This window comes from Castanea sativa, chromosome 3 (assembly GCF_040712315.1).
Source record: "Castanea sativa cultivar Marrone di Chiusa Pesio chromosome 3, ASM4071231v1".
Taxonomy (NCBI): domain Eukaryota; kingdom Viridiplantae; phylum Streptophyta; class Magnoliopsida; order Fagales; family Fagaceae; genus Castanea; species Castanea sativa.
In genome coordinates, this window is record NC_134015.1 from 49,270,743 (window position 1) to 49,283,494 (window position 12,752).

General features: G+C 31.8%; 2 protein-coding genes across 3 annotated transcripts; one reads left to right on the forward strand and one right to left on the reverse strand.

The window, feature by feature from the left end:
• Positions 1 to 2,017: 2,017 nt before the first annotated feature.
• On the forward strand, positions 2,018 to 4,624 carry LOC142629898 (WAT1-related protein At1g70260-like). Of its 2 annotated transcripts, XM_075803948.1 has the most exons (5): positions 2,018 to 2,389; positions 2,495 to 2,747; positions 3,336 to 3,380; positions 3,586 to 3,703; positions 4,502 to 4,624. In XM_075803948.1, exons 1-5 carry the CDS (start codon positions 2,340 to 2,342, stop codon positions 4,504 to 4,506), a joined length of 471 nt encoding a protein of 156 aa, XP_075660063.1. In that variant the 5' UTR covers positions 2,018 to 2,339; the 3' UTR covers positions 4,507 to 4,624. The 2 variants fall into 2 exon arrangements, with proteins under 2 accessions (XP_075660063.1, XP_075660064.1); XM_075803949.1 differs by lacking the exon at positions 3,336 to 3,380.
• Positions 4,625 to 11,264: 6,640 nt separating this feature from the next.
• On the reverse strand, positions 11,265 to 12,256 carry LOC142628229 (MLP-like protein 423). The gene is made up of 2 exons (XM_075802286.1): positions 11,909 to 12,256; positions 11,265 to 11,709 (listed from the first exon to the last, which is right to left on the reverse strand). Exons 1-2 carry the CDS (start codon positions 12,093 to 12,095, stop codon positions 11,435 to 11,437), a joined length of 462 nt encoding a protein of 153 aa, XP_075658401.1. The 5' UTR covers positions 12,096 to 12,256; the 3' UTR covers positions 11,265 to 11,434.
• Between the last annotated feature and the right edge of the window lie 496 nt (positions 12,257 to 12,752).

Genomic DNA, 12,752 nt, shown 5'->3' on the forward strand with positions numbered 1-12,752 from the left:
TTCTCTCTTCTTTATTATCTTCTTCTTATTCTTGACATAATACCAAGACTTCCTTTTCATCTTGCTCATCTTTTATTTCTCTTAACAGAACAGAACAACAATAACTCTTCACCTTTCCTCTACTCTTGCGACTCTTCTTCCTCGGTTTAACAGGGTTTGTATTCACTCTCTCTCTCTCTCTCTCTCTCTCTCTCTCATGCACATACACACACGGGCCTGACACAGTGCAGCCCAAAGGTATTAATGGCTGATGGACCTAACCTACTGAGTTGCATCTGTTTTTGAGTAGCCTATAGAATCATTTTAGGACACTCTTTAGGGTGGTGCCTAGCTGTAGAAAGTTAGTGTGACTCATTAGACATGCAAGTCTAAGGGTCCGTTTGGATAGAACTTATTGCTGAAAACTGAAAATTGAAAACACTGTAGCAAAATAATTTTTAAATGTGTAAATAGTACTGCGGGACCCATTTTTAATAAAAAATTGTTAAAAACGTACATGAACAGTGCGTGCGCACTGCGCGCACAGTGCGCGCTGTCCCCCCGCAGCAGAAGAAAAAAAAAAAAAAAAAAACAAAACGCAGACGCAAAACGCATAAGCTGGATCCAAACTCCACCTAAGAGTTGTGAATTTAAGTAGTGACAAATCTTTTAGTGCCCGAATGATCCCATACTATAACGCAATACGAGAGTTTAAGTGATATAGGGGCAGTGATCACACCTGCGAACTCCTTCTTTAGATTTTTTAAAAAAAAACAAAGAATCATTTTCTGGTTAACAACTTAACATATATTATATAATAAATTTGGAGATTAAAAAAAATAAATGGTTTCAAAAATAATTGTTAACTTAACTAGTAAATTTTTTATTAACAAATATAATCTTGCTATACTATAATTTTTTTTAGACTATAATTTTTTATATGCTAAAATGCAAAATTCATCATTTTAAGTTTCATTTTTTTGTCATTTCAATTTTTTAAGTTTCAATTATATTCAATTCACTCCTCCATTTACTCTCCGTTAAATTACACCGTTAAATTAGCCAAAACACTTTAGTTAATATTTAATTTTAATTTCTGAATTTGATAAAAAAACTTTTCTTTAAATAAATTATAAAAAAAAAAAATACTAAATAAACCCAGACGGCAGAGATAGAGAGGAAGAGGGAACGAGAGGGAGAAAGAGGGATCGAGAGGAAGACGGCGGCTGTGCTCTGTCCAGTGGTGTCCTCGGCTTCACTCCGATGCTTCAGGAGGCGGCTCCGGCCACTACCACTTGCTGCCTTCTTGTCATCAGAATCCATTCCTAGTGCCTTAGCTATCAAATACGTGCTCCCAGTTCTACTAGTTTTGCCTTTGCCAACTTTGCTTCTGAAACGTGAGGCTGGTCGAAAGGTTCTTGGTTCAAATCAAGAATGATTACATCTTCCCTCAGGTTGCTCCCCATAAAAAATTATTTAAAAAAAAAAAAAAAAGTATAGCAGCAATATGCTTACTCTTTTTGGTCAAAATTCAGACTATTGAGATATCCAAGATAATTGCAACTGTGATCCTTCCATGCCAATACAATTATCTTCATTCACGAGAATAAAGCTTCCTCAAACCAAAATTTCAAACACGAGAAAATTATATCAAGGCTTTTTCTTAAAACTGAATCTATCGGAAATATAACAAGTAAGGGTTAGCAGAGTGAAAAATTTGTGGTTTACTGGGGTTTAATTTCTGAAACATCTAATTACCAGATATAAAAAATGTTCAGGAAATAAACAAGAAGTAATAGGGGGAACCTAAGTCTACTCTTTTTTATTGAACCCCAGACACAATTAATGACGGGAGCTGCCTACTGAAGGTAAAATTTAGAGGATGAATTTTATATTTTGGCTTTTTTTTTTTTTTTTAACAATGTATGGTTAAGATAACATGTTGTGATGGTGAATAATAAAAGTTGATGTCAACATTTGAATTCATAAAAAATTGATGTTGTAATTTTGAAATAATTACAATTGGTCATCTCAGAAATTGTTAAACTTTTTGAAGAAGGATTACCTTATATTAAGGTCAAGTAATAACAATAATAATAATAAAAATAATCCTCAGTGGGCTTAAGTTTTACTGTTTGATTTTCAAAAAGGAAAAAAAGTGTTGCTGTTTGGACTATCAGGCTTGGTCCCAACTTTTAATGATGTTCACCATACAAACTACAAAGCCTCAATTAGATGGTTTAATATTAGACAATGAAAGAAATTTCCATTATTTCTGGTTGATGTTTTTGTAGGATAACTGTAGCTCAGAACTTTGCATCCCTTGGCCTAAGTTACAGTTGCCAATTCTAGTCTGTGCAATGGGCCTTTTGATCCCTTCTTTTTCATTCATGCTCTCTCTCATGCTCAGGTTTTCCCTAAACTTCACCTCTGTTTCCTTTCATATCAATAGTCGAACTGAAAAACTTTATTGGGCTTGGGCCTCAATTTAACTTCAAAGTGTTTACTATTTTAGGAGGACAAAATTAGAGTGGAGAAGCTCAAGCTTCCAAGCTAAAGTAATAGGCAGCTTGATATCAATCATGGGGGCAATAATGGTGGATATTTATAAAGGCACAGAAATGCTTAAAACATCTGTTTCTTCTCCATACATTCTTCAATTCAAACAGAAACTTTTCATCTTCTCCTCAACCCCAGAACATTGGGTTCTTGGTGGCATCTTGCTTGCTGCTACTTCCTTGTCTGTTTCAACATGGAACATTATTCGGGTACAACTTTTTGAACCGTGAATTTTTTTTTGTACACTTGAAATAATAGTTAAATGATTATATTCGCTCTTTTTCTTAAAATGATTTGATTTTTTGGGTGATTTATTATGGTATTAGAGTATACCACAATTTGATCATTGTTTGGGAACTGATTATAAATTAGTTTTTTGTTTTTTAGCTTTTATGTACAGCTTTTTAAAACTTCACTTTTTTTTTTCTCTTTTTCTCACTTTTTCAAAATAAAAGTATATTTTAGTACATTTTCAGCAAAAAGGTAAATAAGTTGGTCCCAAATGGACACGACCTATTTAACCTTTCCTAAATTTTTGGGATCAAGTGCTAGTTTTTCAAATTCGTTAGAGAATTCCTTTCTTTTTTTCACTCTTTCTTAAAAGGTAGTAAATATTTTTTGGGTGGTTTATTGTGGTAAAAGTAAACCACAGTTTGATCATTAATGTTTCTACTCTATCTCCCACTTAACATTGTTTAAACTTTAGGGATCAAGTGCTAGTTTGTCGATTTCATTACAGAATTCCTTCTTTTTTCCTTTTGAACTCTCAAACTAACATTTTAATTTGATTTGCTCAGTTGGGAACCGTGAAACAATATCCAGAACTAGAAGTGATGAAAGTGGTCTCTTTCTATAGCTTAATGGGGACAATCCAAAGTACAATATTCACTTTAATTGTAGAAAAAAACCTAAGTGCTTGGAAATTACAGATTAACATGGAGCTCCTTCTGGGAAACCAAAAAACTATAACTTGTTCTGTTGTTCATTTGTTCTATCACAAAATCAAAATTACTAAAGACTTAAGCGACTATACTTACTGTGTTGCAGGCAGTCTCTGGGGGTGTAGTCCGTACTCGTGTCCATGTATGGTGCATGCAAATAAAGGGCCCTTATTATGTTCCAATGTTCAAGCCAGTTGGGATTGTTTTTGCAACCATTATGGAAGGTAGGAAAATTCCTTCTTTTTTCACATTATTATAACCATTACTTGGTATAAATATAATGGCTGTTGATGCATACTTTTTTGCAAAGCCAATCCGAATCCAAATACCTACAAAAAGGAGAGAAGGGATCGAAGGAACCATTAGTGCAAACCCCGGTGGGGAACCTCCAATGCCTAAGTTAGTCCTATATGGAGATAATATTTGTCTAGGTTTTGTCTCATGCTTTTGTAGTCTCACTTTATCAATATATAGGAGTGGTGTTGTAGTTATTTTTCTTAATTTTAGTAATTTCTTTCGTTACAGCCATGATGGCCTATTATAAGGGTCGCATAATTGCTTCCATCATGGTCTGATTTCAGATTTCTTTAATTTTGGGTAAGGTCTTAGGTATTTAACCATTATCCCTAATTATGAGAAACTGATTAGATTTTCTCATGCACATCAATGACATTATTCTTTTTGGTTTGCTTGGATCTTGTGTGACAAAAAAGAAAAAAGAAAAAAGAAAAAAGAAAAAAGAAAAAAGAAATGAAATTGATGCATTTGGGTTGGCTTTCTTCCTGGTGGAGCTTATTATAGTTTATTAGCTTATATTCAAATTTTTTAAAATTTTATTTTGGCGAGGTATATTCTTATCCACTTTAAGCAAATAAGTTAATCCAAACGCATAGTCCACCCTGATCTTGTGACCCAAAAACACCAACAACAACAAAAAAAAACTTGCATAAAATTATGTACCTATCAATTCTCCCATGTCTCTTCAATTTGTTCAACCTTAAATGTTGGGTTTTTCTATGCAGTCTGATGGGAGCAATAATAATCGGAATCGGATATTATACTGTGATGTGGGGAAAAATTAGAGAAGAGGAAGAACATGAAGATCATGGTGTTGAGAGTGCGAATTTCATTGAAAAGAAGGCCCCTCTCTTGCAAGAAGAGATGCAAGTCTAGAAATGTTGTGACAACCAAAAAGCTCAAGGAGAAAAATGAATCCTAAAATAGAATCTTTCACTAATTGTAATCCGATCTTTTATTTAGTACTAGTTTTTATAGCTTGGTCCATGGAATTCCTTCACAGGCCATAAGTTACACGATAGCATAATGCCACACTCAGTTTTCTTTGAGGGCTTCAATTGCACACCATTGATATCAGGTGCAACTCTCAATTATGCTGCTTTAAATATGACTAAAGAGATTTTGACTGTGCTAAACTTAATCCTTCTTGTTGCCACAGGGCTGCAGAGTACAGATTCATCAAGCTTTGCATTGATACTGAGGAAACAAGCAAGTCTTATGAATCAAGTGATAATATTAGGGAAATTGGTTTGGTTCTGTTGTATATATTTGCACTTGGTGGTATGGGCCTGAATGTTCGAACAGTTTTTTCCAAGGGTCCGGTTTTCTTATGTTTTGCTGAGTCCTTGCCTCCATGGCCAAGTGCGTAATCTCCGCATTTCTTGACAAATCAGGATAAAGCGCACAATTTTTTCCACAACTATTGAAATGACTTGCCGTGACACATTGTGAAAAAATTATGTCTTTATTAAATTTATTAATGTTTAGTTTTAGTGGTAGTTTAATTTAGGAATTTTTTTTAAGGTGGTCACTAAGAAACTTAAATTATACAAAATTTAATAAAGAGACAATTTAAATATATCAACGTCACAAAAAAAATGTAAATACATAAAATATTACAATTTTTTTATACTAATAAAGAGAATAAGAAAAAAATAAACTAATAAAAGATAAAGTACAAATTAAAAATGCTGATATGAGAATAATAAAGTGATCACAACAATTTCATAACAAATCTTATGCAACAAGTTATTAGCTTGTTATTGGTGGATAAAACATGTCAATATTAAACCCAAATTAGAATTAGTAACAGCTTACCACATAAGAATTATTGTGAAATTATTGTAAAAATGTTGTGGATGTAGCATTACTCTTATATTTATTGAACTCAAATTCTTATGATTCTCAAGTAAAGGTGTTCAATATTTTTATTAGGGGTTAAAATAGATTAATTTAGTATATAATATATTTTTTAAAATTATATATATACATTTTTTTCCAAGTCAAGATGATCACATAATATATTAATTTAAAACAATTTTTTATATAATTTTTTTTTTGCATATATAAAATGTTCGCTATAAAAATATTATCCCAATTATAAATTTTGCCCACAAGAGGAAAATATTTAAGTCTTTATGTGCTAAAAATTTTTAAAAAAAATAATAATAATGGAATACCTTACCTACTACATTTTTTTTTTGAATTAAAATAAATTTGAAATGAGACTAAGGGGAATCGGCCCGCCCATCCATCTTCTCAGTGAAAACCAACAAAGCGGGGGAGGAGCCCAAAGTGCAACAGTATGGGCTAAAATCTTTAAAGAACTAGAATATCTTTTATGGCCAGTTTGTATCGCTTTCAAACAGAAGATATTGGGACCACGGCCAGCCCATGATAGTTTGAGGCTTAAAAGTAGCATTTTTATATCTAAATATTATTTAAATAATATTTAGTTTATTTTTTATATTATAATTTGTTATTTCAAATCTATTATTAATTCTTACTTGTTCATATGACTAATTCATCCAAAGTGAGTTAGTGATATTTACTATATAGATTTTACAAAGCTTGTTACCAATAAAAAAAAAAAGTTATTTAAACATTCATTCAGTATATTTTTTAAGTGACATCAATTATATTTCTATCACATCGGTTAGTAAGTTTTTTGTCGTAAAATGTGTATTAGTTTTAGCATTTTTTATTCATTTAGTAGTAATTGGGTTGTATTTTTATTAATTCATAAGAATAAAAATATTACAAATGAGTTCTGAGAAAATTCTAAAGCTATTACAAATTTAATTGTTAAAAGCTTACAAACTGGTGTGATAATGTAGTGACACTTTCACAAGAGAACAAATGAGTATTGAATAACTTTTTGTGATTGGTGACAAGTCAATTAATAAGACTTATGTAATAAAATTTTTAATATACTAACATAACTCTAATATTTTAGGCATTCTTAAGAGTGGAAAAAAAACATGTGCACATCACTCACCAAAAAAAAAAAAAAACACCTTATTTTCCCCATATTTGGGGGCCTATATGTTAAGTGGCCTAAATGGTCTAAGCCTGTGGCTGGCCCTAATTGCGACCTAGAAGCTTGGGACCTAAATAGAAGCTTCTTTGACACCAGCAATATAACATCAAAATTATGTTTGTTGGGAGGAGAAAAATCAACCTAGAGAATTCATGTGATTCGACAGTTCACGGGAATGAGCTGCTAATAAACTACTATATAAGAAAATTAGGATTACAAATTTACAATAGTATATTTACATATATAAGAATTCTACTTGGTGCAAATTCCCAAAATACCCAGATATAGTACCGTTTTATTTTCCTTGATGCGATCCACTCTACACTCTACACCCATAAGGCCCTCAACTCAATGGCCCAATAACAAATATATATTTTTTGATAATCTGCCCAATAACAAATATAAACCAACTCTAACAATGGACTATCATAAATGGTTTAAAACAAACTAGGGATAGTGATTATTGGAAACTAATAGTAGAAAGTAGAAATAAATTCTTTATTACCTACTTTATGATTAACAAAGCTGACAAAGTTTCCATGGCTAATTTTGAATCTTGTGTACGATTGTGGGAAGCTCCTAGGAAGATAATGACAGGTGCTCTACGACAATTGTCCCAAAAAAATTTGCCTCAATGTTATTACTGGGATAATAAGGGAATCCCTATGTTAAGAACAATTCAAATATTTTGCACTTGGTGTGGTTTATACCTTATTTGAAACTATTTTAGTTAATATAATCACTTGTGACAAAAAAAAATAAACACCTAAGCTTGTCATCCTCTCAATATGCAATAAATTTCCAAAAAGACAAAAGCATACCAAGTATCCTATAATTACATCCAATCTCACGCCTTGTTGAGTTGTCAATTTTTAGGAGTAATATCACTTTCACGTGGTTTCACCATTAACATTATTTTTATTATGCATCAATCACAACTTAACACATTAATTGGTACGAAAATTGAATATATCTCTAGAGTCTAGACTTATTAAAAGCCAATACATGACTTAATCTTTCACCATTTGTAAAACAAGTAGTAGAAGAGAAACACATGCAAGGCACACTTCAATTAGACTTCCAAAGGCCAAAGCTGGTGATCAATCTCAACAAATAATTTGGCCAAGCATTTGGCAATTACATCTAGACCTTTATTTAATCAGGTACCCTGCTCCTCACTTTCTATAACTGGCAAAATTAAATCTTTAACATTTAAGATAAATGTGAAAAGGTTTTTTATATATTATTATCTCTCTCTCTCTCTCTCTCTCTCTCTCTCTCTCTTCCTTAATTACCCACAAGTTAGGGGAGCAATATTTTCTTAAAAAGATCTAAATTCCAAACCAACCCACTCTACTTCTTCAAGTTATCCTATTGAAAATGAAGAATAGGCCACTTGAACTTTGTTGGGTAAGACTTGCACAGTTTTCTTAATTTTTTACCATAAAAGTGCAGCCCTACATGTGAGGCATTTAGTAAGGAATATTTAGATGATTTAGTATAATAATCCACAGTCAATAAATAAGGAGAGACATTCTTAGCAAAAATGAATAAGGAAAAAGTGAAAAACACATATGGTTTACCAACCAATAACAACTACTACTAAAAGAGATGTGAGATGGGATCCTATTTATTTACAGAATTCATATCAGCTCAACAATTCCCCTCCACCTCTCCTTTACCAAATTTTCTCAACCCCAAAGGCAGTTTGGTCTTTATTGCTTGACAATATAAGCATCCAGCTTTGCAATTTTATTTCTTCTTTATTATTTTTTTATGCTCGTGTCGTGTGTGTGCAACCGCAGAGGTTACAGAAAGTTTTTAAGAGAACTGCAATTCTCAATTTCAAACTTGCTGATCTCTCCCATTGCCATGGAAAAAAAAAACTAGTATGAGATGGCCTCATAAAACTTATCTCCCACAGCATGTGTAAATTTCATGTGTATAGGTCCCACATACAATAAGAGATCATGAGACCATCTCCTGAAATACCCTTTCTACCATGGAGTGAGAGGTGGAACTATGGAAGTTATTGAGTTAAAACTTAAGAGGCTCGATTATTTTGTCTTTTTAATTTTAACTAGAAGTTAGTTGATGAGGTTTGAAACAAGAATGTCTATGCTAGCTTTAATAATAATAACTCACTGGACTATTATTTTATATTTTTGGTGACATACACTTTTAGTCTTTGAAATTTGTGATAAGTTTTGTTTTGGTCTCTCAAATTTAATTCGGTTTTGGGCTCTCATAAAAAGGGAACAATTTAAGTCTTTTCATCCCTTTTTTTTTTCCATGTACATGACTAACATATATATGCTAAAACACTCAGATATCCAAGGGACCAAAATGTAACCAATCCCATATTTTAAGAATCAAAATTGAATCAGCCTCATATTTACGAGACTAAAATTGAACTGATCTCATATTTATATACCCAAAAATGCAAATAAGAAATAAATTGAAACTAAGAAATGGGAAAAGAAAGATAGATGAACACATGAAACTTTTCATTTTTCTAAGATTTAAATGACTGAATTATAACTTTTTAATTTTGAAGGAAAAAAATCTAATCTATCCCAAATTTTATGGACCAAAGTGTAGTTTAGCAAATTTTAACTCAAATTAATTATCTATTTTAACTTTGGATATGTAATTGAACATATAGGATACATCCTTTCTGCAGTGAATACTTCAATGAACGAAGCCAAAAGTTTTTGGAACACGTTGCAGCTTCTGGTTGGTATCTCATGAGACCATTTTATTAGATAATTTTCCGCTTCTCAGGATTTAGATTGGTAGGTTACCTAATATATCCACCTTTGTAAATTTATGATTATTGCATACTTGATTGTTTGTCTTGCACTTCCTATTTGTATGATGGTAATGCTATGTGATTAATTAAAATACCGATAGTTTCGGTGCAGATCTGATTTTTTTAATTAAGACAAAGTCACGGGATTTTATGTATTGTTACGAGTACAACCAATGAATAATTTTCAATGCAGTTGGTGCGAAGGTTGGTTTCGAATGATAGCCACTGGAGGAGGGTCCCAGGAATTGAATGTAATGGGCCGTGCTGATCAATTAGCTTCATCCTTCAGTTTTAAAAGTGGAGACTGCTTGTGTTTTGATTTTCTTTAATTAGTATCCTTTTCCGATTTAAGGAGCCTTATTAATACTAGGTTTATTAGTTGAATGATTGAGAACAATAATAAGTTTATTTATGCCCACTATTTGTTTGCCAAGATGATCATATGGGAGCACTTTTGGCATAATGATCACTTCACAAATATAAGTTTTTCTAAGGTTTGAGGGGGCAAGAACTGAAATTCATGTCTCTAAGAGAGTTTCACAAATATAAAATAGATTATGTTAAAGTAAGATTTCTACAGATAAAAAATAAATTTAAAAAAAGGAATTTAAAATTTTCGTTTCCAAATGAAAATTTTACTGTGCATAACTTCTGATGATTTCTTTTTCCAATTGGAATTTTAATATATATATATATATATATATATATATATATATATATATATATATATATATATTGTTTCCACAGCATCTTTGAAGAGGGGGAGAAATTATTCAATACACCGAACCAATAAAAAGTGTTATTATTTATCAAATTTTAATTTTAAGAAATTCACGTAATCATTGAAACCCACAATGATTTACTTATATTAATTAAAAAGACCAATGAGAGAACGAAATAATTTCTATTTAATAATGGTAATCTGATTGATTCCATAATATTGACATCATCTCACAGCATAATTATATTTAAACTTAAGTTGAGCAAGGCAAACAAGCTTATTTACCACTCAAGTATGGTAAATAAAATAGGGCAAATTTTTCTTTCAAACTAGCTTAGAAGAATCTCTTTAAAGCTCTAACTCATTATATAATAATTTATAAAACCATCAATGTGTATTATTTAAACAAGTCACATGACTTATTAAATGAGTAACTAAAAGTATATATGTATGGTTTTATCAATCGTCACTCAGTGGGTTAAAGGTAAACTTTTTCCAACAATTTTGTTTCGATAAAATAGGACATGACTAACCACACTAGATACAAGAAATTAAAATTTGTTGGTAATGCAATCTCTTATATCCCATGGTTACCAAATTAATCTACATTTCGATCATTTTAATATTTTAAGTGTGATAAATTACCAATTATCTTAAAAGTTTAAGCTATTAGGATATATTATGTTTAATCATTTAACCACCTTTTAATAGGTGAGGCCCAACATATGAGAATTTAAATAAGAGGTAAAGTAAAAGAGACAATGGTCGAACTTAAAATATTATGCTCTGATATAATGTTAAATTATCGATTGTCTCAAAAGTTTAAGCAATTTGGATATAGTAAATTTAATCATTTAACTACATATTTCTAACAAACTATATAAGTAAAAATAGAGGAGACCAACAGGAGGAAAATAGAGGAGAACATCATCATCCATTACATTACCTAACAAAGAAAGGAACATGTTGCCCAAAGTAGACTACTAAGAACTGAAAACAGTGCAGTACTCCAGACACAATTTTATTGTTTATTGATAATTTCTTCATTTCACCAGAAACATTCCAAACGGAAATGGGAGTGCCCTCTAATATGCCTTAAGAACATAGTCATCCAGCTCCTTGAAGTTCTTGGCAGCAAAGTCCTTAATGAGGTGTGGGTCAGGAATCTCTTCACTAGCCTTTTCAAACTCACAGGACCATTTCACAAGGCTCCCAGCTCCCTTTGGTATTACAGTAATGTTGCTCTTGAAATTCTTGTAGAATTTCAGCAGATCCCCATCAATCACACAATACACAAATGTCTTGTTTGCTTCATCCATTATGTCCACCTTTTCCTTCGATACTTTCACAAGAGGAGAACCTGAAAAGAGAGAACAATTTCTTAGATGAATTTCGTTGATTTGCTTTTTTGCTGAAAATACTATAAAAAATAAGAAACAATTTTTTTATAGGCTTGCTAAACGCCCTCTTACATTACTTATTGGATACACACGTGTAAATGGAAGTCCGACATATATATCTTAGATTGAACCTTTTTACAAAAGAGTGACCAAAATTACCTTCCCCATAATGTATAAGGCGAACAGAACCAGTGGACTTCCCATCACCTTCAAGAACTTCAATGCTCTTGTAATCATTAGGGAAGGCCTTAGGGAGGACATTGGCAGAGTCCCTAAGGGCTTCAAAGAACTTGTCTGCATGAGACTTCACCTCAATTTCTACATCCATCTTACCAGTGGAAGCCATTTTTTAATGTAATAGAAGAAGAATCAAAATTAGAGAGAACTTGTATGTATGTTGTAGTGATGCATATTTGGGACTAGCTTAGGGGTGTATATATACTCTATAGTAGTAGTGGAGCTTTGGTTTTTCAGACAATGGCCTTAAATTCAACATTAACAAGTTCAACTGCCACTTTACTTGTGAGTAGTCACTATTATTGAAATATATCGTGAAAATTAGAAGGATCACGTGGCTCACAAGCAAAAGGGGCCCAATCATTTAAGGGCATTCAGTGAGTTGGTAATGGATGGTGGGGGCCGACCGGCCTTGCAATAACTATGGACCCATACAATCAAAATCAAAATCAAAATCAAATTCGGTAATGTATTGAAGTTTTACTTTGCTCCCCAAAAAATAAAAAGAACAAGAAGAAGAAGAAGAAAAAACTAAGAAAAGAAAAAAGTGTTTGTCATTGCAATGGATGATGGTGATTATTCATGATTATTTGTTTCTTTGATTGTTTCATCATCATAGGTTTTAATACTACTTTATAGCATGAATTGTTAAAATTCTGAATCATAGCATAGGATCTTCATAAAGTTGCTAAACAATATGGATGGCACTAAAATCTTTAATTAGTATCATTGTGATAGGATATAAATTTAAATTATAGCTTTGATC

Excerpts from the sequence above, each read along its gene's own strand:
- LOC142629898 (XM_075803948.1), top strand. The coding sequence starts at position 2,340 with ATGGGCCTTTTGATCCCTTCTTTTTCATTCATGCTCTCTCTCATGCTC. Across the intron at positions 2,748-3,335 it reads CAACATGGAACATTATTCGG|TTGGGAACCGTGAAACAATA; the intron begins GTACAACTTTTT and ends TGATTTGCTCAG. Across the intron at positions 3,381-3,585 it reads AACTAGAAGTGATGAAAGTG|GCAGTCTCTGGGGGTGTAGT; the intron begins GTCTCTTTCTAT and ends ACTGTGTTGCAG.
- LOC142628229 (XM_075802286.1), bottom strand. The coding sequence starts at position 12,095 with ATGGCTTCCACTGGTAAGATGGATGTAGAAATTGAGGTGAAGTCTCAT. Across the intron at positions 11,710-11,908 it reads CCTTATACATTATGGGGAAG|GTTCTCCTCTTGTGAAAGTA; the intron begins GTAATTTTGGTC and ends CTCTCTTTTCAG.